The 21,688-nt window shown below is 40.9% G+C and overlaps 1 protein-coding gene across 2 annotated transcripts; it reads right to left on the minus strand.

Annotated features, from left to right (window-relative positions):
• Positions 1-1,052: 1,052 nt before the first annotated feature.
• On the minus strand, positions 1,053-21,688 carry LOC119780939 (tropomyosin alpha-4 chain-like). Of its 2 annotated transcripts, none has more exons than XM_038281192.1 (9): positions 21,462-21,688; positions 16,731-16,874; positions 9,746-9,879; positions 9,183-9,300; positions 6,229-6,299; positions 3,776-3,851; positions 3,143-3,205; positions 2,128-2,197; positions 1,053-1,627 (listed from the first exon to the last, which is right to left on the minus strand). In XM_038281192.1, exons 2-9 carry the CDS (start codon positions 16,863-16,865, stop codon positions 1,545-1,547), a joined length of 750 nt encoding a protein of 249 aa, XP_038137120.1. In that variant the 5' UTR covers positions 16,866-16,874; positions 21,462-21,688; the 3' UTR covers positions 1,053-1,544. The 2 variants fall into 2 exon arrangements, with proteins under 2 accessions (XP_038137120.1, XP_038137119.1); XM_038281191.1 differs by lacking the exon at positions 3,776-3,851 and adding an exon at positions 3,504-3,579 and having other exon boundaries at positions 21,462-21,687.

Raw genomic sequence — 21,688 nt, forward strand, 5'->3', positions numbered from 1 at the left:
ATTTCTCCTCTTATATATTTAGTTACATTTATCCAGGGAAACATGTTTTTACTGAGTTTGTTTCACCTGCAAGGCTGAGAAAATGTCTGAGTGAGGGATGGTTTTAGGTAAAACAAACTTATTCCTACAACAAGCCAAGTTGATTCTCATCGTTTCTGTAATTAGTTTTTTCATCAACATAAGTTGAACTGAATTACTCTGAATTACTGTGCCGTAAACTGTTCCCTTAACTAGGGTGACTAGTTGAATACTTTTTTCCCCCATACATTAGGTAATGTGCACTTGAAATAAGGCAATACTATTTTTTTTCTTATTTTAAATGTAAATTGTGTTGTTCCATTGGCAAAGTGTCTCACTTACCTCCTAAGTTCAAGAAAAAATGCATTTATTTTAAGAAAAAAAAGCAAAAAAAATTTGATTTCAACTTTTCCAAACCAACTTATGATTCTAACGACAAATCTAGGATTTAAACTGGAAAGAAAAATGGTTTCCTTTTTTTTTTTTAAACCTCGGCTTCAGTATGGAGATGTCTTCAGTCACTAAAACGCCGTCCATCGCAGGATCCAAACGGACGTCAAATCAGGATCTTATAATCAACGCTAATGTTTATATTTTCAATGCCTTAAATGCGTTTCTTGAAAACAAAGTCTTGACCTTAGTGAGGTTTTTATCTGATGAAATAAAGAAAAAATTTAAAATAAATCTTGGTATTTTTTTTTTCTCTACCACAGCAGCTTTTTATTGGAGCCACTAGAGGGCGCTCTTCCACATCGCAGATCTCAAGCCAATAGGTGCTTCCCTCACCTATAGTCATCCGTTTCCATGGTTACTGTTGGTAATACACTTATGGGCTGGATATTCTCCTGCAGCAGCGTGTCACTGATGGTGTTAAACCAATGAAACGCATTGTAGGTTTCCATGGTAACAGGAAATTAGGTTTACAGCCCAGGTAGTTTGGAATGTAACTTAGATCCTACATGGAAGTTCTGATGATATGACCCTTTCCCCCCCCACCCATGACCCACGTCCACCAGAAGCAGCCAGAGTCTCTGTTCAGGTTTACATGCGGAGCTTTTATTTTATAAAATCTTTTCACTCTGGGTCATTACAATGAGCTGTGACATCATGGCTGTGATGACATCACTAGGTAAAAATACTATTACATTAAAACGGGGGGAGGTCTGACCACTGATTGGCCCCTGGGTTGCCGTATTTGGCAGTGGAATGTCCTTCATGATTGGCTGATCACACACTTAAACCCCACGTCTCAAAAAACAACAAATATTGGCAGAAATAATATTTGGCCCTAATCAACGAATCGATTACCAAAAGTGATTAAACACTGAATTAGTCTAAACGAGGGAAGCTGTTAGTAACTGGGATTAAAATAAACAATTCAATGTGACAGAAGGAATGTGTGACATGGGAATCATCCAGAAAGGAGGCAGGAGGCCACGCCCTCATCACACCTCCACCTGGAGGAGGAGGAGCTTCAGCAGGCTGCGCCGCAGAGCTTCCTGGTAGGCAACGCGGTGGGAGGAGCTTCAGCAGGAGTTAAGCTCGTCCATGGTCTGATTCAGGGTGGCCTGAAGCTCCATGTTGGCGTTTCTAGCTGCAGTCAGAGCGTCTGCAGGCGAAGGAAAGAGCCTCGGCTTAATTACAGATAAACTACAAACTAAGCAAATAATAAATACAGTTAATAGGTAATTATAGTCAGACGCCTTAAAAGTGCTAAACATAAATCACAAAAAAATACAGCAGAAAATATAAAATAACCGATAAAAGGAATTTGTTTAAGATAAATAAACAATGTCACAACAACTAAAGCCGGGCTTAAGGCTGATTTATACTTCGTAGGTGTCGCAGTGAACGCAGAGACTCGTGCCAGAATTTTCAGATCAGCCTGACTTTCTGCCTGATCGTGTGTCGTAGCCTAGAATCTCTAAAAAACTGTTTATCTGCATGGATCCAGGACCAGCCTGGTGTTCCTCACTGACTGAACCTCGTTATCGTCTTAGATTAGCGACCGTTAGCATCAATTATTCATTAATTCAGTCTCACCTTCCAGTTCATCAACAGTTTTCTCCAGTTTCCGTTAGCATCAATTATTCATTAATTCAGTCTCACCTTCCAGTTCATCAACAGTTTTCTCCAGTTTGGCCACTGAACGTTCTGCAGACTCAGCTCTGGTCTCCGCCTGGAGCACAGGAAGCAACACAAGGTTGTCAGGAAGTGAACGGGAAATAGTCAGGAAGTGTCAGAGGGTAAGAAGTTAAAGCAAACAGGAAATGAACATAATGCTATTAAGAAGTGACAGGAGGTAAACAGGAAGTGGTCAGTGGGTTTAACAGGAAGTGAGCGTGGAGTAAACAGGAAGTGGCCGGTATGTTTAACGGGAAGTGAGCGTGGAGTAAACAGGAAGTGTTTAGAAGGTCTAACAGGAAGTTAGCATGGAGTAAACAGGAAGTGGTCAGTGGGTTTAACAGGAAGTGAGCGTGAATTAAACAGGAAGTGGTCGGTATGTTTAGCAGGAACTGAGCGTGGAGTAAACAGGAAGTGGTCGGTATGTTTAACAGGAAGTGAGCGTGGAGTAAACAGGAAGTGTTTAGAAGGTCTAACAGAAAGTTAGCATGGAGTAAACAGGAAGTGTTCAGTAGGTTTAACGGGAAGTGAGCGTGGATTAAACAGGAAGTGGTCAGTAAGTTTAACAGGAAGTGAGGGTGGAGTGAACAGAAAGTGGTGAGTAGGTCTAACGGGAAGTGAGCGTGGAGTGAACAGGAAGTGGTGAGTAGGTCTAACTGGAAGTGAGCGTGGAGTGAACAGGAAGTGGTGAGTAGGTTTAACGGGAAGTGAGCGTGGATTAAACAGGAAGTGGTCAGTAGGTTCAAAAGGAAGGAAACGTTGAGTGAACAGGAAATGGTCAGCAGGTTTAACAGGAAGTGAGCGTGGAGTAAACAGGAAATTGTCAGAAGGTCAACAGGAAGTGAGCGTAGAGTCAACAGGAAGTGAGCATGGAGTAAACAGGAAGTGAGCGTGGGGTAAACAGGAAGTGAGCGTGGAGTAAACAGGAAATTGTCAGAAGGTCAACAGGAAGTGAGCATAAGGTACACAGTGTCAACAGGAAGTGTGAGATGTGGCTCACCTCCTTAAGTTTGTTGCTCAGGTTCTTGATCTCCTCCTCGTAGCGATCTTCCTTCTGAGAGTACTGCGAGACACAGACGGCATCCAATCAGAGGCTAGCTTTAATAACGGTTGTAAAGCTCACCTGTACAGGTGTCAGAACTCAGGTGAGCGAGTCACTGGATCACCCCGGTTACCTTTAGATAGCAGATCAATCGCTGCTTGGTCAACAGACATGTCTGTGTAATTTTATTTAGATGGAGGCTGATGGCTGTGATTTTCTATCTGCCAGTGAACGCACCATCAGCCGCTACAGTTATTGATCAGAATCAATCTTCCTGGGTCAGAGGATGTACGGATTCCCACTCCCCTCCGCCTCCTACCTTCTCACTCTGCGCCTCCAGAGACTTGGCGCTGGTGAACACGGTTTTCAGCTCCTCCTCCACCAGCCGACACTTACTGCAGAGAACACATGCTGTCAGATAGGTGTGGGCGTGGCCTGGTGTCAGGTGTGTGTGTGTGTTAGGGCGTGCAGCGGGTGGAGGAGAGGCTGAAGCAGCAGGTAAAGGTCAGAGGTCGTGGAGGCAGCAGGAGGTGAGGAGGAGGAGCTTCACCGCTCTGACCGACAGGTGGGAGGTCATGTGACCTGCAGTACCTTGTCTTCAGATGCCTGCAGGCTCTTCAGTGATTGGTCGAAACCCCTCAGCTGCTCCTCCAGCCTCCGAACTTTACTGTTAGATAGGTGAAAAAAAGATAAGTAAAGAGAGGCGGACAGACGAGGACGAACGGGGGGACATGGAGAGCAAAGACAGAAAAGTCTGTTCATTTGGAGATTAGGATGAACTTTGTTTTACTTTGTTACAATAAAGTTGCTTTTTGTCTTTGTATCATTAGGCATGTGACCTTTGGCTGAGCAACATGTCTGTCCTACCAGGATCCTGCTAGTGCTGAGTCTGCAGCTGTGTGGGAGCAGAGGAGCGGTCCATCTCAGCAGGTAGCTAAATGAAAGGATGTTCCCTCCATCGTCCGTTTAAATATTCATAACATAAAATAACTGCAGAGGAGAAGCCTGAGAACTCTGATCTAACCGACTGAGTCATAACAGTCCAAGTTCATCCACAACAGCTGTGGACAAACAAGACAGAAACGGGTGGAGACAGAGAGAGAGGCGGGTCAGAACCAAAGTCTGGAGAAAAAGGGGTGGAGACAAATAAGGAAGTGATGGAGAGCAGAGAGCCCAACCAGCAAACAGGTGGTGATGTAGCAGAACATGTAGTGGTTTCCATGGAAACAAACAGGTAAAAATACATGGATGCTTTTATTCAATCTGAGTGAAAAGATGCTGATGTATCACAGGGTTTATACATGAATGAGTAGCTGTTATTTAATGCTTTTTAATGCTCTTAGAAATAACCTTAATGTCATCAACAAATACCTATGATTTTATATATATATATATATATATATATATATATATATATATATATATATATATATATATATATATATATATATATATATATATATATATATATATATATATATATATATATATATATATATATAAGTGCTGTCAAAATTATCGCGTTATTATCGCGTTAACGCGAGGCCATTTTAACGGCGATAATTTTTTTAACGTGAGATTAACGCTATGTGGTTTTATGGTAAAATTTTCCAAGTACATCCCGCTGCATCCTACGAGAAGGCGGGGCTATTTTCCCCCAGTCTATGCATTTTCCATAGGCTTCGAGAGCGGAGCTCCTCAAGGGAAAAGACGCTCATACACTGGGTGACGCTAGTGCCTTTTCTTTAAGCCCCACCACCAACAAACAAGTTGAGTGTCTGGTAACTAGTAGCAACCTGAAATACGCTGAGAAAACAGATTACTGAGGTGAAATGGAATCTGCTACGGCACTCTTGCTGTCTGTGTACGCCACAGGTCGGTATCGTGTGTGTGTGTGTCTGTGTGTGGGTGGGTGGGTGTGTGTGTGTGTGTCTGTGTGTGTGTGTGTGTGTGGGTGTGTGTGTGTGTGTTCTCATTTTTGTTAAGAGGCTGAAAAGTAACTTTCTAGAGCATAGACTACCTCCATCTAGTGATGTCGGTCTATTGATTTTGATGTATTGATTGAAAATTGTTCATTATTATCTTGGTTAATTAACATCTAATGTTAACTGTACTACATTTTATAGCAGTAGGGTAAAATGCTTGTCTTTGTTCAAAAGACTGTATTAACTGTAAAGACTGTCTTTTACATCAGCCCGTTTTCAGGGCCTTTTTTTTGGCTACATATTTCTTATTTTTCGCTACATGCTTCCTGTCTTCTTGCCATATGTTTCTATGGCATAAATCAGTGTCTGTGACCTGTTCTCATTTAAAAAAAGAACATTGGCACAAACCTAGCCTGTATGTATTTTTTGTATGTCATCGAGAGTATTTAAATGATTTTCAATCAGAAAAAAAATTTGCGATTAAAATGCGATTAATCGCGAGTTAACTCAGGCATTAATGCGATTAATCGCAATTAAAAAAAATGTAATCGATTGACAGCACTAATATATATATATATATATATATATATCCGTCTTCACCATGGACAGGCTGCAATCCTCGTTTTCCCGCCACTTTGGTTCAAATTTGCATTTTCCCCATTTTCTAGCCTTTTCTCCGCCTCAAGCTTATTTTCCAAAGCTTTTAATGCCAAAATTATCAAATTTTATGAATTTTAATGCCATCTAAGGCCTTAATTTTAACAATAATAATTTAATGACTTTTAATGACCTGCATAAACCCTGCATCAGATTCATAACAGGTGAACATTTGTGAGCAGAACCAGGCTGAGCTTCCTGCTGGAGTCTGCAGACCCTGAGGAACCGAACCCGGTGGGACTGACAATGACTAACAGTAGAGACTCGCCCTGATTGGCTGCTTAGAGCGCTCTTCTCTATATAACGGATGCATGGGTATCTGTTGCAGAGCACTGAGGTCAAAGTTAAACACTCCTCCCTCCCTTTGTTCTGGTTCTCCATCAGGTGTTTGGACTCTCAGGTATTATAAATCTGTACTCAGTGTTTTGGTTGTGAGTGAACTACTGTGTCTGAGCGGCGCACCTGTCCGCCTGTTCGGCCCGGTCCTCGGCCCGTTCCAGCTCTCCTTCCACCATCACCAGCTTACGGGCCACCTGATAAACAAAGACACGACTCAGGCTAAACTGATGGACCTGTCACTTATTTGCAAAAATATAGATGATCAAGTAAATGAAGAAAACATGTTTTAGGTGTGGTAGGTGTGAGGATTTAAACAAATAACTAATTATTGATTTATGGTTTATTAGATTAAATTAGTTCCATCCGATTAACTGATAAAGGAATTTATCAGGGTTTTAATGTTTCTACTGTCCACCAGAGGGCGCAGTAGTTCACTCTAAAAAGGAACCTAGCTGCTGTTTGCAGGAGAATTAACCCTTTATAGGACAAGTCCCTCAGTGAGATCTAGAAGCACTAGATCTATATCAGCCGTTCAGCAAATATCCTGCTACATGGCTGTGTATCTTATTTTGGCATTTGACCAATTAGATGAGCCCTTTAATGATATATTACCTACTGGAAATTAAGTTGAAAAACAAGTTAAAATAAAAGGTAAAAAGTAAAGTTAAAAAGTTAATAAGCCTAGTTAACAATTATATTTAGGTTTATAGACTAAATAGTGTAAGTGTCAGTATCAGCATTAATGCCTCTAAGGTTAAAGGAATAGTACACCCAAAACATGATTAGCCTTCATTTTCTACTCACCCCCATGCTGAACAACACTCTGGAGTACTTTTTTGATATCTCAAATGCATCTGGAGATCTGGGAGGCTTCTTGCTGTCTGCTGACATTCAAATAATGGAGGTCTATGGCGCCCGAGGCAGAAAGGTCCATAAAAGTCCACAAAAAACGTGTCAATATTCCTCCATACTGCTCGTCCAATGTATTCCAAGTGTCCTGAGTGGGTAGCGTCCATAATTTACTCGAAACGAAGTCATTTAGAATGTTTTTAGAGCATAAACAGTAGTGTATAGGATTTCCTGAAAGCGCGTTCACGAGTCTACGGAAACCGCGGCAGACCAAACCAGATGAAAGTGCGCATTCAGCTCGGCAAAGAACTCATGCTCTTCCTCAACACTGAAGTCCTCAGACATTTTTCTTTCGTTGTTTCTTTCTTTGCACAGGTAAACAGCACATTTCTTCTTCTACGCTTGCATTATTGGCAGAGCAGACGCTGAATGCGCACTTTCATCTGGTTTTTCCGTAGCGTCCTGAACGCGCTTTAAGGAAATCCTATACACTACTGTTTATGCTCTAAAAACATTCTAAATGACTTCGTTTCGAGTAAATTCTGGATGCTACCCACTCAGGACACTTGGAATACATTGGACGAGCAGTATGGAGGAATATTGACACATTTTTTGTGGACTTTTATGGACCTTTCTGCCTCGGGCGCCATAGACCTCCATTATTTGAATGTCAGCAGACAGCAAGAAGCCTCCCAGATCTCCAGATGCATTTGAGATATCAAAAAAGTACTCCAGAGTGTTGTTCAGCATGGGGGTGAGTAGAAAATGAAGGCTAATCATGTTTTGGGTGTACTATTCCTTTAAGTTGTACCAAAAAAAAAAACAAATGTTTCTTTTACTCAAAAGTGCTTCTATAAGAAATTCATGGGGAAAAAAAAACTCTTATTTTTCTTAATATATTCGGGCAACTTGGCTTTTCCTGTTATTACATTGACATCCATTTTTACCATCAAAATATCCATATTTTTTTAAATATTACGAATGTAATAAGGTCTTGTCCTGGATTCCAATGACACTTCTGGCTGGAAATGTTGATTTTTAAATTTTTACAGAGAGCCATATAAAGGGTTAAAGAGCTGGTTATCCTCCGCAGCAGTGTGTCGCAGATATTTATGATTTATTTCCAATATTGAAGCGTGGTCTGCGCTGTTATTCCACGCCACAACGCAAGAGAGACAATCAGGAACTCGCTGTGGGTCTAGATACGGCCGAGGCGGTGAGGAAGTGGGGGCAAGTTTGTGCGACCAAAATGGCGGTCATACAAACAAAACAAACCGGTAAGGAACCAAACAGGAAATACGCATACAGTAGAAAGGATGTAGATTCGAACAATCACAGGCCCCCTGTCTGCAGCACTGTCTGCGCTCACCTACAATTTTGGAGAGCTGCAGCAGAGTGTCTGCGGAAGTGGCGGAGCTTATCTGCATTTATTGCGACACATGCAGACGACCTGGTTTCTGAGTATAAATCAGCCTTAATGCCAAAGGGGACGGATTCTAGAGCAGAACCCAGAATGGATCCAAGTCTGGTCCAGAAATCTTTACAGTTTAATGGAGAAAAAGATGCAGATTGGTTCCATCAGTGAACATAAACTCCTTCATTCCCTCCGAAATTTAGCTGAGCTGCATGGAGAAGCAGCAGAACTGCTCTGCTGTTTTTTGGAGGCGATGATAGAAAAGTTGAGAGCGTTACGCAAAATATCTGCGAGTTATTATTCCACTGAAAGCAATCAGAACCAGAACCACCCGTTTAAAAGCGCTAGTAGCAGGAAAAAAAAAGCTTTAACATCTCTGATTGTTGAATTAAACTAAAACAGAAAGCTATAATCACAGCGTCGACTTTATAAAAACATAGAGACAAACAGTCGGACTATTTTTAGAGCGACTAAGTGTTTCACTTTTTGGTTTATCTTTTTATTCAATAACTTCCCGTTTCTTTATCTTATAAATAAGTTTATTAAGATGCTAGAAGATGTTTTTATTTGATTATTCTGTAGTTATTTGATACAACTGGAACGGCTTTAAAAAGATTATCATAAGAATTATAAAAAACTGTAAATTTTGGTTTTGGTGGATCATAGAATCAATCAGCAACAATTTTTTTTTATTTCTGAAGTTAAATTAAACCTCATCTTGTATGTATATACTGTAAAAATGGTGGCGCCCTGCCCCTGCAGCAGGTTAATCTAGTGATGTCACTGTGTGGCGGCGTGGCTATCAGTCTGGTACCTCCTCATATTTGCGGTCGGCCTCCTCGGCAATCATTTTGGCCTCCCTCAGCTGAACCTCCAGCTGCTCCATCTTCTCCTCGTCTTTTAGAGCTCGGTTCTCGATCACCTTCATACCTCTGTGGTGGGGGGGGGGGGGGGGGGATTAAAGGAAGGGGTCAGAGACTCATTAAAGAGTTAGCGTTAGCCTAAGCAAAGTCACTGATGTCATCGCCTTACGGCAGGGGTCTGCAACCTTTCATATCCAAAGAGAAAATCAACAATTAATGTATTTTTAGCTTTTAAAATAATATTAAAACACATCATTTCTAAGATAAGTAGAAGAAAAATGGCTCTTAAGACATATTTCTGGTTGTTTTAATTTCTTGTTTTTCCATCTTGTAGAAAACACCTAAGCTTTTAATTTAATTTTGGTGCATTATTTAGTTCTTTATAGACATTTAGCCATTATGCTGGATGGGGTTCAACGAGCAGCAGGTTGCAGACACCCGTCTTCAGGTAAAACTGAAAGCGCCTGAGATGCAGATCATGAGGTTCTGATGTTCGTCAGTGAGGAACGCTGACCTCTCGCTCTCATCAGCAACCTTCTCCACCTCATCTAGTTTACGCAGGGCGGTGGCCAGTCTCTCCTGAACCCGGTCCAGGTTCTCCTCGCTGAGCTGCAGCCGCCGGCTCAGAGACGTCACCTCTCCCTCCGCCTGGAAGACAGAAAAACCAGAACCTGGTTTTAGTAAGCGAAGGACAAGCTGTTAGCTAGCAATGCTTACAGGCTTACATGGTACGCCCTGTTTTTGGGGATGTACGGCTTTGGTACGCTCCAATTTCCCCCCCGGAAACTTTGCTCAAATGTTCAACATTTCCCAAGCAGCAGAAGCTGGAGTTTGAAAAATTTTTACTTTAGCTGCTGGAGGCGCCTCATCAACCAATCAGAGGAGCTGATCTGGGAGGTGGCAGGGAGTCGGACACAGCACTGCTGATGCAGAGCGCTATGATCACTCCTCTGAAACAGTTTATTAACGCCTAAATTAACTTAAATCTAGAAACCTGACGGGAAAATATCTACGATTTTATTATCCTAGATCCTTCAGTTTGTATCACATATCTGAAAAACGCTTCCAGCCGCCACCAACGGAAGAAAACCCCCCCCAAGAGGCGAGCGGGCCTGAGGCAGCTGCTGCTGGGGAATCCCAGTGACAGCGCCCCGCCAGTATGTGGGGGTCTGAGCGGCTCCCATAGAGGTTAGCCTCCACTCTGGGTATCTGAGCATGACCTTTAACCCCACGCTGCTCCCTGGGTGCCACAAAATGGCAGCCCACTGCTCCCCAACAGGAGGGGTTAAATGCAGAGATAAATTAATCCAATCAATAAATAAAGTTCAATTATTAGGCCCGAGCAGCAAAGCGCTGCGAAGGCCTATTGTAATTCGAATGTTTATTATTATTATTTTTCTCCGAAAAGAACTGCTTATTTGAGGACTTTATCATATTCAAAAACTCACCAAACTTGGCGGTTGCGTAAGGCCTAGCGAAAATTTACGTATTTTAAGGGGCCCCCAAAAGTCGCTACACGAATGCCTCAATGGCGCCCCCTTGAAATTTTCAAAAGACCCTCACCATTGACCTTTTTTTGTCATAGAAACATGAAAATTGGTACACTTGTAGAGCATCCTGCAGCGTTTGCTGCTAAAAGCGCCTTTGGTTTGAACGTAGCATTAGACTTCCTGATTGTTGGAATTAAACTATGAAACATCATATTGTACCTAGGGTTGTCACGATACTAAACTTTTCAACTCGATACCGATACTAAGGAAAATATTCGATACTTGATACCATTTTCAATACCGCAAGGATAAAAACAAAGACTCCAAAATTCTACAGAAATATTTTCATTAATAAATAAAATACAATAAATAAATACAATAAAGTTTGTATGTTGTGGACAATATTAAGCAAGCTTGATAAAAAAACATATAAAATTAAAATTAAGTGTTCCTTTCTTGGCTATGCTTTGCACACATAACAATGACATTAGCCAAACCGGTTAAGAAACAAAAATTATTCTCAGCAGCTGCACCTCTTACAAAAAATGTCTGAAACTGAAAGTGCGTAGAATTATTCAATCACAGTGTTCAGAAAGTGCATTTTCCTCTATTCTGCACTTTAGATGAATCACTGTTTAGGTGCCACTGGTGGTAGCGCTGTATCGATACTTTTAAAAACAAGTATTGTATCCGGATACAACGTTTCAGTATTGATACTTTTTTCAGTTTCGATACTTTTGACAACCCTAATTGTGCCTAAAAATGATCTCATGTCTTCCTAACGAAGTATTCAAGAGCAACAAAGACAAAAAATAAGTGTTTCAGAGTCAAAATTTCTAATTTTCTGGGGGAGGATAACCCCGGACCCCACTACGCCACGTAAATCCTAAAGACGTAACACACAGTAAGAAATACTCCTAGCTAAAACCCGGGCTAATGAGCAGAAAGAAAACCTTCATTAGTTGCCACAGTAAACTTTGCTGGATCGGCCTGAATGTTTGCTAGAAATGAGAGAATTTGATAAAGAGTGAGAAGATGAACATTCTTCAGAGACAGAAACACTTCAGTCTAGTCAAGACCCAGTTTAGCTTTGGCTCCGCAGCGCGCGCACACACACACACACTTTGTGTCACAATATCCTTGTGGGGACCTTCCATTGACTTCCATTCATTTCCCACTAATTTATATGGCCTAACCGTGACCCTTGCCCTAACCATTACTGACACATACCTATCCCTAAACCTAACCTAAACTCAATTCACACCTTAGTCCTAAACCTAACCCCCACCCCGAGAAGAGAAACATCCCTTATGGGGACCAGTTGTTGGTCCTAGGCTTGTCCCGATCTGATCCACGTATCGGATCGGGATGCCGATATTGGCAAAAAAATGCGTATCAGCAAAGCATGTAAAATGCCGATCCAGACTGCTGATCCATTTTTTTTTTAAAAATCCGGTCCGTATTTTCCAGTTTCGCCGATTGAAACGATCCATTCCACTATTTTGCGCCAGTGTTTCCCTGTTTTGCATTTTTATTAAAACTTACAGTAATACTTGCACCTTTAACTGTTTACGGTTTTACTGTTCACTGTGCAATTTCAGATTGCTATTCATAATTTTGTCCAGTTTGTGTTTATCTCTTAATAAACAGGTAAGTTTGTTGTTACCAAGCATTGTGTTTTATTCAATCTCACCTAATTCAGCTGGCTAGATGTTATCAAGAGTACTAAAACCCTTTTCAAAATGAGTCTTACAACTAAGGCTAAATACGTTAACTTAAACTTAAATACATGCTCGGATAGGCTGGTATCGGCCAGTATCGGTATCGGATCGGAAGTGCAAAAACCTGGATCGGGACATCTCTAGTTGGTCCCCACAAGTACCTATGAGTCCCCAAAATGTAGCATATTCCTAGGAAATTGTCCCCACCAGGTATTAAAGACAAGGCCACACACACGCAAACACACACACAGTCATCTTCCTATATATAGTGAGGACCGTGCGTCGACTCCCACGTTCATATTCAACCCTTCCTCTGCCCTAATTCGGACTTCATCCCAATCTAAACCACCAGCAGTGCGTCTCTAACCGTAATCCTAATCTAAACTCAACTCCCACCATTAGACTCTCGGAATAATAACGAGGAGAACGCCTTGGTGTGAATCCCGCTGTGGCTCAGTAGGAGCAGTAAATCTACTAGAACAGGAACCAATAGTTGGATAATTCTGCAGGGAGCAGCTAAACCCAAACCAGCTGCTGCTCTAACAGCCGGTTATGATCAGCAGCAGCAGGTGTGGAAATTCTATATCATAGCTCTATGATAGGGTGGAAACAAATAATCAAGTTATGATTGTTTTTTTTATGATACATTTTATTCTAAACTGAGAACTTCAGCAATAATAATTCAGCTTTATTGATCTCAAAATGGAGAAACTTATCTCTGCATTTAACCCCCCCCCCCCCCCCCCCCCCCCCCCTGTAGGAGCAGTGGGCCGCCACCGTGCGGCGCCCGGGAAGCAGTGTGGAGTTAAGGGTCTTGCTCAGGGACCCAGAGTGCAGGCTGGGATTGAACCGGGTACGTCCAACCTGCTCTGACCACCTGACCAACATTCCTTATATCAACAAAAAACACTAAACTAATTCATTTTTCTTCATTAAATGAAAATATAAGGATTTGAAAATTTGTATTTTACTAATAGAGTTTATGAAGGCGGCCAAAAAAATTTGAATTCCTGACAATTTTTTTTTTATTAAAGTTTTTCTTTTTTAAAGCGAGCAATGCTAAGGGTTAGCTACTGAAACTTGGTATTAAAACCGTCTCTACCCCCGGGGGACATAAATGGCCCGTCCTCGTCCACCAACAAGCCTCAGCCTGATTGGTCCTCTCAACGGTATCACTAAAGGTCGCACCGTATCCATAAGAAGGACCCCTGCTTAGGGGCCTGTAGGGAGGCGCCATACTTAAACGCAGCTTTTAGCATCTCTTCTCTCTCAGGGTTCCTACAGCATAAGGCAAGTTAAATTCAAGACTTTTTAACGTCACTTGAAATAAATATTTAAGACCAAATTCACAAGAAACACAAGAAAAACCTGCTTGCGACAACTTAACCCCAAGGTTTATTTTAACATAAACCACTGCACTAATGTTTCACATTTTGAAAAGCTTCCCATACAGGAAGAAAGCTAAAAACACACAAATGACAGATATATTTTAACAATTATTTAACTGAATTCACAAACTTTGTTTTAGCAGGGAACAAAACAAATCAGTTTTAAAGCCCCAACATAACCAGTGCTAAGTCCTTTTTGCAGCTATTTTTCTTTGTATGGTTTTCTTAGTATGTTTGATTTGGTGATAAGTGGAGGCGTTGCAGAGACAAGGGTGGAACTAAACTGAGAAATACCGCCTGTTTCTCTGTAACTCCATTTTGACGCTTTGTGTTTCGTGCTTCGCATGTGCGACTCCACTGCCTTAATTCCCATCGTTCTGAGCTTGAATGACTTCTTGCACTAAATCCACTGAGCCTCATGTATGTTCCCTGGTTTTAGCCATGGAGGAAACTCTTGGCTGGAGACAATTTTGGTTACATTTACACTTGCTCATATTTTCCAGACAAAAAGTTAATGGCGCATCTCCCAAATGTCCCGACAGCAACAACGCTTTTATTGATTCCGCTAGGGCTGGGCGATAATTCAATAACGATATATATCGATTGATAGACGTGTGGCGCAATAGAAAAAAAGAGGGTCGATAAAAGTTCGATAAAAAAGAAACGCAGTTTTCCTTCCTTCTCATTGTAGCCTATCATGTAGGTTTATGCTAGTCACTGCTTCCTCCCAACCAATCACAATCGCGGACCCAGGCACGCCGCCACCAAGCGCCGCCCTCTCAAACCACAACACAGAGCACATGAAGATGCAGCAAGGAGAGACGGAGGAAATAGTTTCAAAGAAGGGTTTTTGTAGTTCGGCAGTCTGGCAGTATTTCAGTCATGGCAAGTCGGACAAAAAACAAACCACAGTCATCTGGAAAATGTGTCGGGAACCAGTGAAAATGAAGTCTGATAACACAACCAACTTTTTTTTTTTTTTTTATCATCTTAGCCGCTCACAGCCGCAGGAGTACGAGCTGTGTAGGCCCCGACGCGGCTCTCCTCCGAGGAATCTTCGGAAAATATTTATATATTTTCAGTTCTGGGCAGTTTCCCACGTAGTTCTAACAATTGAGATAAAAATGCTGAGGGGCCAGAAACTTCAAAGTAATAACTCAGGTTAAAGCAGAAAACGGGGGCGGCGGCGGTGGGGGGGCATTTATTTATTTGTTATATTTATTTTGGTCACTTTAGTTTATTCTTTGTCAGTATTTAATAACATTTAAAACAATTTAAAACAATTCTGTTATGGTTAAAAAAGTTGGTTAAATAAAGATTTAATTCGAAGTCTGTGTTTGTGTTTTTTATTAAAATTAAATCATTTAGCAATATTATAAAATGTCCAGGCAGAGCTGCACATAAAATATGGTTTCAAATCTTTTCAATAATTATCGATATCGATCAATATGCATTTTTTTTTTATCGATAAGCTTTTTTTCTATATCGCCCAGCCCTAGGTTCCGCTATCGGGACGGAACCAATAATGGAGAGCCGTTATTTTTTTTATAAAAAGAAAAAAAAATTGTCAATTTTAACGTTTTATTTAGATTACAAAAATAACAAAAATAATCCTATTTATGTTTTAAAAATTAAGACCTACGAAAGACTGATTTAAGACATTTTAATACCAAATAAGGCCTTAGTTTTATTTTGAAGAATTCAATGCCTTTTAAGACTTTTTAAGGACCCGCTGGAACCCTGTCTCTGTTGTCGAGGCTGGCGATGACTAAAAGCACCGAGCGCTGCGAGTTCACCGTCTTCAGCCAGAAGCGAGGGCTGCCGTGGACCCCTCCCACTGTGGGAGCGGCGCTGACAGGAACCTCTGCCTCCGTCTGTTTGTCCATTGAAAATGAGTCACGCTGCTTAGAGCAAAGCTTCCATTGATTCTGGACGGATTCCCTGGACTAAAAAGCAGGATGCAAATAGAATGTAAACTGAATCTTTAATGTAATGTTTGTTCTCTGAAGCCGTTGCTTTTAAATAGATCCTTCCCTGTAGCTGATTCACACACGGCCTCCCATCTCAGCTACTGGGAGTTTCTCTGCTGTCTTTCGGCTAAATTTGATGATGCAGCAAAAATATAAAAAAAATACAGCATAAACGCAGATCAAGTTTGCTTTTTTTAAAAAGCAAAGAGATTGTGCAAACAGGGCTTTTGTCAAACCCAAATTGTGTTAAAACAGGAAGCTTTCATATGGAGTCTATTTTTTCCATGTTCAGTTAAAGAGCAAGTTTCATAAATAGAAATTTTAAACGAAAAATTGTATTTAAAGAAAATAAAAAAAGTTATTTAATAAATATTAATATGATAAATGACCCTGTAGTGGACAAAGCGGCGCCAACGGTGAGTGTTTGCATTGAGGTTAAAGTGACGAAAATGTGATCTTTACATCGCGATGCGAAAAGAAGGCAATTCATAAAACTCGATCTGAAATTTGATAAATGTGAAAAAAAGAAAACTTTAAAAAAATTCTTCTCTTCTAAAAACCTTAAATAAGATGAAAAAGTAAAGTTTTATCTCTGGAGTGCATTTTATTTTTTATTTCCATATGGCAAACCTGCTCTTTGCTTGCAGCAATAATGGAACAAAATTCACTCCATACGCTTCTAAGCGTTATGCTAACTTGTTCCGTTGTTTTGGAGCGACGCCTGGGAAGCTCCGACCTCCTGAGGTTCAGTCATCCTTCTGACGACCCGTCAGGCTGCAGCAGGTCAGGAGGTACGGAGAAGCAAACCCCTGCTAACATCTTTAGACACGTTGTGGAGATCAAACCAGCAACCAGAACCCTCTGCCTACCTTGGTACAGGGTCAGGTCTGATAAAACGACCCACAGAACCGGACCAGAACCTGTTCATACCTCCTCCCTGGTCTTCTTCTCCTTCTCCACCTCCCTCTGCAGCCGCTCGGCTCGCTCTTCGGCCTCCTCCGCCTGCTCCTGCAACACCTTGATCTTCTTCTTCACTGCATCGATGCTGTTCATCCCTCCGCTCATCTTCCTCTCCTGCAGGAAAACAGAAGCCGATGGGTTCAACAATGGTGAGTTTAACTGGTCAAACTGGTGGTAAACCAGTTGGATTATCACAACCAATCCTGTTAGACTAAAACACAGCTGTTCTGATATTTCAGGTTCTGTCTCAGGATGGGACCTGCGACCCGATCCTGGCCTCCAGAGTCCATTAAATCAATTTCTAACTCAATATATTAACTTATTAGCAGCTTTTGATTTTCCGCAGCTATTTTCAGACCAAAAACAGAGAAACAGTGAAAAGATCCGAGAGTCTCCAGGAAAACAGGAAGTGAAAAAAAAAAAACAGCTATCTGACTGAACGCTAGTGGATGTTTCACAGATCTTCTATAAAACATCCACTAAGCTTCACTCCTAGCAGACATTTTCTCTTCAGCGGCTGAAAGAAGCTCTGCAGCTGTAGCCGTGGAACCTTTAAATAACTTTAATATTCATATAAAGATATAGGATGTAGAAACAGATTAAACAAATAACTTTAAATATAATATTTAGATAGAAATGGAACCTTTATTTTTCGTTTTGCCACTAAATGGGACAGAAAAAACGTCTAAATTAGGAAAAAAAAATCTGTCAAAAAGTCAAATTTTTTTGCACATTTTTATATTCATTAAACTAATTTGCGTTTCCTTTGAAAATTTGTCCAGATGCAACATAACGAGCAGCAATTAATGATCTGGGGCTGCAGAAGCATTCATCGTATTACAGAGACTGTAAAACTTTATCTGACAGAACGGCTCAATTAGAGCAGTAATTTAATATAGAAACTTTATGACATCCAATTCCTTAACAGACTAACTGATTAATCGCTTTGCTAAATAATCGTTAGTTGCAGCCCTAATACGGATATAACACTAATTTGGCATGATATCAATACCAAATACAAATATTGTTTGCATATTTCTGCTGCAAAATTATTTTATATTTAGGTTATTTATTTTGCATTTATTTGCACTTTTATTTAACTATTAGAATCAGTGATTCTGTTGAGAAAACATGTTCAATGTTGAGATTTAAAGAGGTGACAGTTTTCACTGTAAAGTTATTCTTTATGCGTAAATATACGATTATAAAATATTTTCCTGGGTATCCATATTGTGTTTAGAACTTTAATACATCACAACAACCTATATTTCATTCTTTACATCTAACACTGACATAAAAACGCTCTTTTTAGCGTCTGCTGAAAATCTACCGTATTAAAGACGTAAACTTTTAATAAGAGATATCCCCTTAGAAGAGACGAGGCATCTAATCGTGCTCCAGTTTCTCCCTTTCAGAGTAAATTTTGTTTTTCTCCAACAGGTTCTTCCAGAAACGAACGCCCCGTTTCTGACACCTGTTTGCAGATCTCAGCTAGCGAGTTGGAAAATCTCCGGTTTATTCCAAACACGGCAGACATGTTTCCTGCTCAGGGCAGACAGACATGTTTACTCAGGATAACAGCTTTCTGAAACATAAAGCCAGGCTACACAGGAAAGGAATTTACCCCAGAACTTACTCTGGAGTAGGGCGGGGTATTTTCGCCAAAGTCCTGAATCGATTCGATTTTGATTCATACTAGGGATGCACGATATTGGGATTTTGGCCGATATCCGATATGCCGATATTTTAAAACTCAGGTAGCCGATAACCGAAATCAATACCGATGTTAAAGCTGGACAAAAATAAGTAGTCATTGAAAATAGCAGTTTTGTTATCCATTTCTGACACTCTGAAAAATAATATACTCAAATATATTTTCATATGCTGATATCAAATTGATTTTTAAAAACGCGGTATCGATCTATTTTACTTTCAAAATCTCGTGAAATTTCATCGTTCTGTTACAAACTCTTGTGATATTTTGCAAATTCTTGTGAGATTTTGTTAGTAAAATAGATCGATACCGCGTCAATATATCAACATATAAAAATATGGCAACATTTGGTGAATTTTCGGGGGATTTCGTAGCATAACGATGACATATAGCAATATTTCATTAGTAAAAGAGATTGATATGGTGTTTTTAAATGGCAATATATCAGCATATGAAGATATTGGGATATTTTAATGTATCAATATTTTTTCCCTCGTCTTTAGAAGTTTTTAAGTCTGTAAAAAAGAAGTTTTTGAGGAAGAAGAAGTAGTATTTTTTTTTTTTTTTTTTTTAGACTTTAGAAACTCAGAAGCTGATCAAATATCGGGTTAAATATCGGTGGGGTGGCCGATGTCCGATATTCAGTTTTAAGGCCGATACCGATAGGGGGCCGATTATATCGTGCATCCCTAATTAATACATTCCTAAATCGATTAATTTTGATTCGATCTATTTTTGCAATAATGAAAGTGCTTCAACTGTGTTTCAAAATGCTTGTGTATTTTATTTTTTTCCTGTCATATTAAACACAAAGTGGAAACTTGTAAATCAGCTAGTTTAAACTTGAGATGTGAAAAAAACTGTCTCATAAGTGCAAATTTGTTTGTGAAAAGTGAAAAAGTGAAGCCTCACTCACTCAGACATGCATGAGCTGCATATATTGCTCAGCCCCCGTTTGTTAATGTCTTCAGTCAACCTATTGGGTATATTTGCAGCTGTCTGACTTGAGGTAATCTTGAGTGCATCTTTCCTGCTCATTTGAATGTGAACATCATGTACTAATCAATCTCATTCCCTAGAAATCGAATTTGCAAAAATGTAAAGGAAATGATTCAAAATCGATTAAATCAACCTTTTTACCCAGCATTACTCTGGATCACCGCTAACTCTGTTCATGTCAACCAGGACTCTGGTCGACGACGGGACTAAAACTGTTCAGGTCTTTTATGTTTAACACTCTGCAGTTAAACATGACAGATTACTACCAACGCCATGAGAAACACTTCACTGCCCAGGAGTCACGATGTATAAAAATGAGCGTTGCACATCTGACTCGTCTCAGAACTAAAGAAAAACGTTTTATTTCCAGGAGGTTTGAGTCATCTTGACTTCAGAAGCTGGTGCTTGGCTGGAAAAGCCCCTCGTGGCGAGGAGGCAGCATATCACCGTTGCCATGGTTATTTCGAAACCTCTCACTCTGCATATTTCTTCACAGACGGGAACTGCTGGTCCAGGTGGAAGCTGCAGTTTTGACAAATTCATTGCAAATGGAAAGGCGAGCTGCAGCTCACCTACGCAGGTTTTATTCATTGAACTTTCTATGCACCACAATTTTAAAAATGTCTTCCTACTGTCACCTTTATCTCTAAAAGCTGCTCAGTCTTTTGGGCCCTGATCTTTGCAGAAGTTCTATTCTGCTCTACTGGACCTGTGGAGCTTAAAGTTTTCTCTATGAGCAATTTGAACACCCAAGTGGCTCTATTATGTTCATGTTCTGTTCTGCAGTAACTCTGCTTCTCGTAAAGTCGTCAACTCTGTCGGAGGTCGTGGATGAGTCTCCTCCGTCATCCGTTTTTTATTTAGAGGAGGAAAGCGGGGACGAAGATGTAGTGGAAGAGGACGCCAGGGCGGCAGAAGCTTGGTTTGGTGTAGAAGGCTTCCAGCCGTACATGTTTGAGCCCTTGCCTCGCAACGCTGCCAGTTCTGTTAGCTCTACGCCTGCCGAAGACACAGACGTCCATCCCCGTGAACACTGGGACGCAACTCAATGGGAAAGGAAAGGATTCTGATTTCAACCGTTGCGTATATTAGCTGCGACATATGAATCAAGATGCTATGACTGAAAACATTTGATTGACAGATGAGCGTTGATATATGATTGGCCGAATTTAGGTGTTCAGGCTGACGTAGAACTAACTGGCCTGCAGAAGATAACGAAAAAAAACGACTTTTTAAGACAGGATTTTTCTTTTAAATAGAAACTTTATACATTTTGGGACAATATCATCTGATAAAGAGTACATTTATATACAAGTTTAAGTCAGGATTATTTGACATTTAAATAGGACTTCCCTACAACTTTAACATTTTAACAGTGATGTTTAGTTAATATAAATCAGAGCTGAAGTAATTAAACTGGTTTTTCACTTGTTTGCTGACCCAATCAGACTCCTCTTCAAAGCAACTCAACCGTTTCATCCTGACCTTTACATTTTAATTAACACACGTGCTGCCTTTTATCACCATGGAAACGGCTCTAAGGAACCGGACCCAGCCTGGTTTAGCGGAGCAGCAGGCTGGGTCACCGCGGGCCGTTAAAAGGCTGGATGGGCAGCAGCTCGCAGGGAAACATCCTCTCAGAAGAACCGGAACCAGCGGGTTTGAGCTGCCTCGTCACGCTTCTGTCTGCCTGCCCGAATATTTCGGCTAGTTTCGGCTCAAACTTTTGAATTAAAGTTGAAAATGTGTCAGATTTCATGTTTTCACCTGGAATCATTTTCTGGTCAGGTTGCATTCAGAGTTGTTTGGACGCTTCTATGAGCAAAACTTTACAAACTTTGATATAGAAGCAGCATGGGACGACGTCATTTCCGTCCCGTCTGATCCGGCTCGGTCGGTTCTGGGCTCCCCTGTTGGCTTTTAGTATTCAGCTTCTGGCCAAGAAGTTCTGAAATGTACCTGCAACCCGCTCCCCTCTGCGGACTTACCGGACGGTTAGCAGCTAGCGGCTAACAGGGCTGTCAAACTGTGGCTCCGCGGACTGATAAGATGTCTGCGGTCTCGGCTGGTCGGTGTCCCGGTCCAAACTCTGGCTCTAACTACGAGTCCAGATATCTAGAGCTCAGATTCGGGTTTGGTTCTGGTTCCTCACCTACCTCAGCCAACACCCTTTTCCGGGTTAACTTCCCTCCACTGGAAATGACGTCACCTGCTC

This window comes from Cyprinodon tularosa, unplaced genomic scaffold (assembly GCF_016077235.1).
Source record: "Cyprinodon tularosa strain WSP-4 unplaced genomic scaffold, ASM1607723v1 ctg168, whole genome shotgun sequence".
Classification (NCBI taxonomy): Eukaryota; Metazoa; Chordata; class Actinopteri; order Cyprinodontiformes; family Cyprinodontidae; genus Cyprinodon; species Cyprinodon tularosa.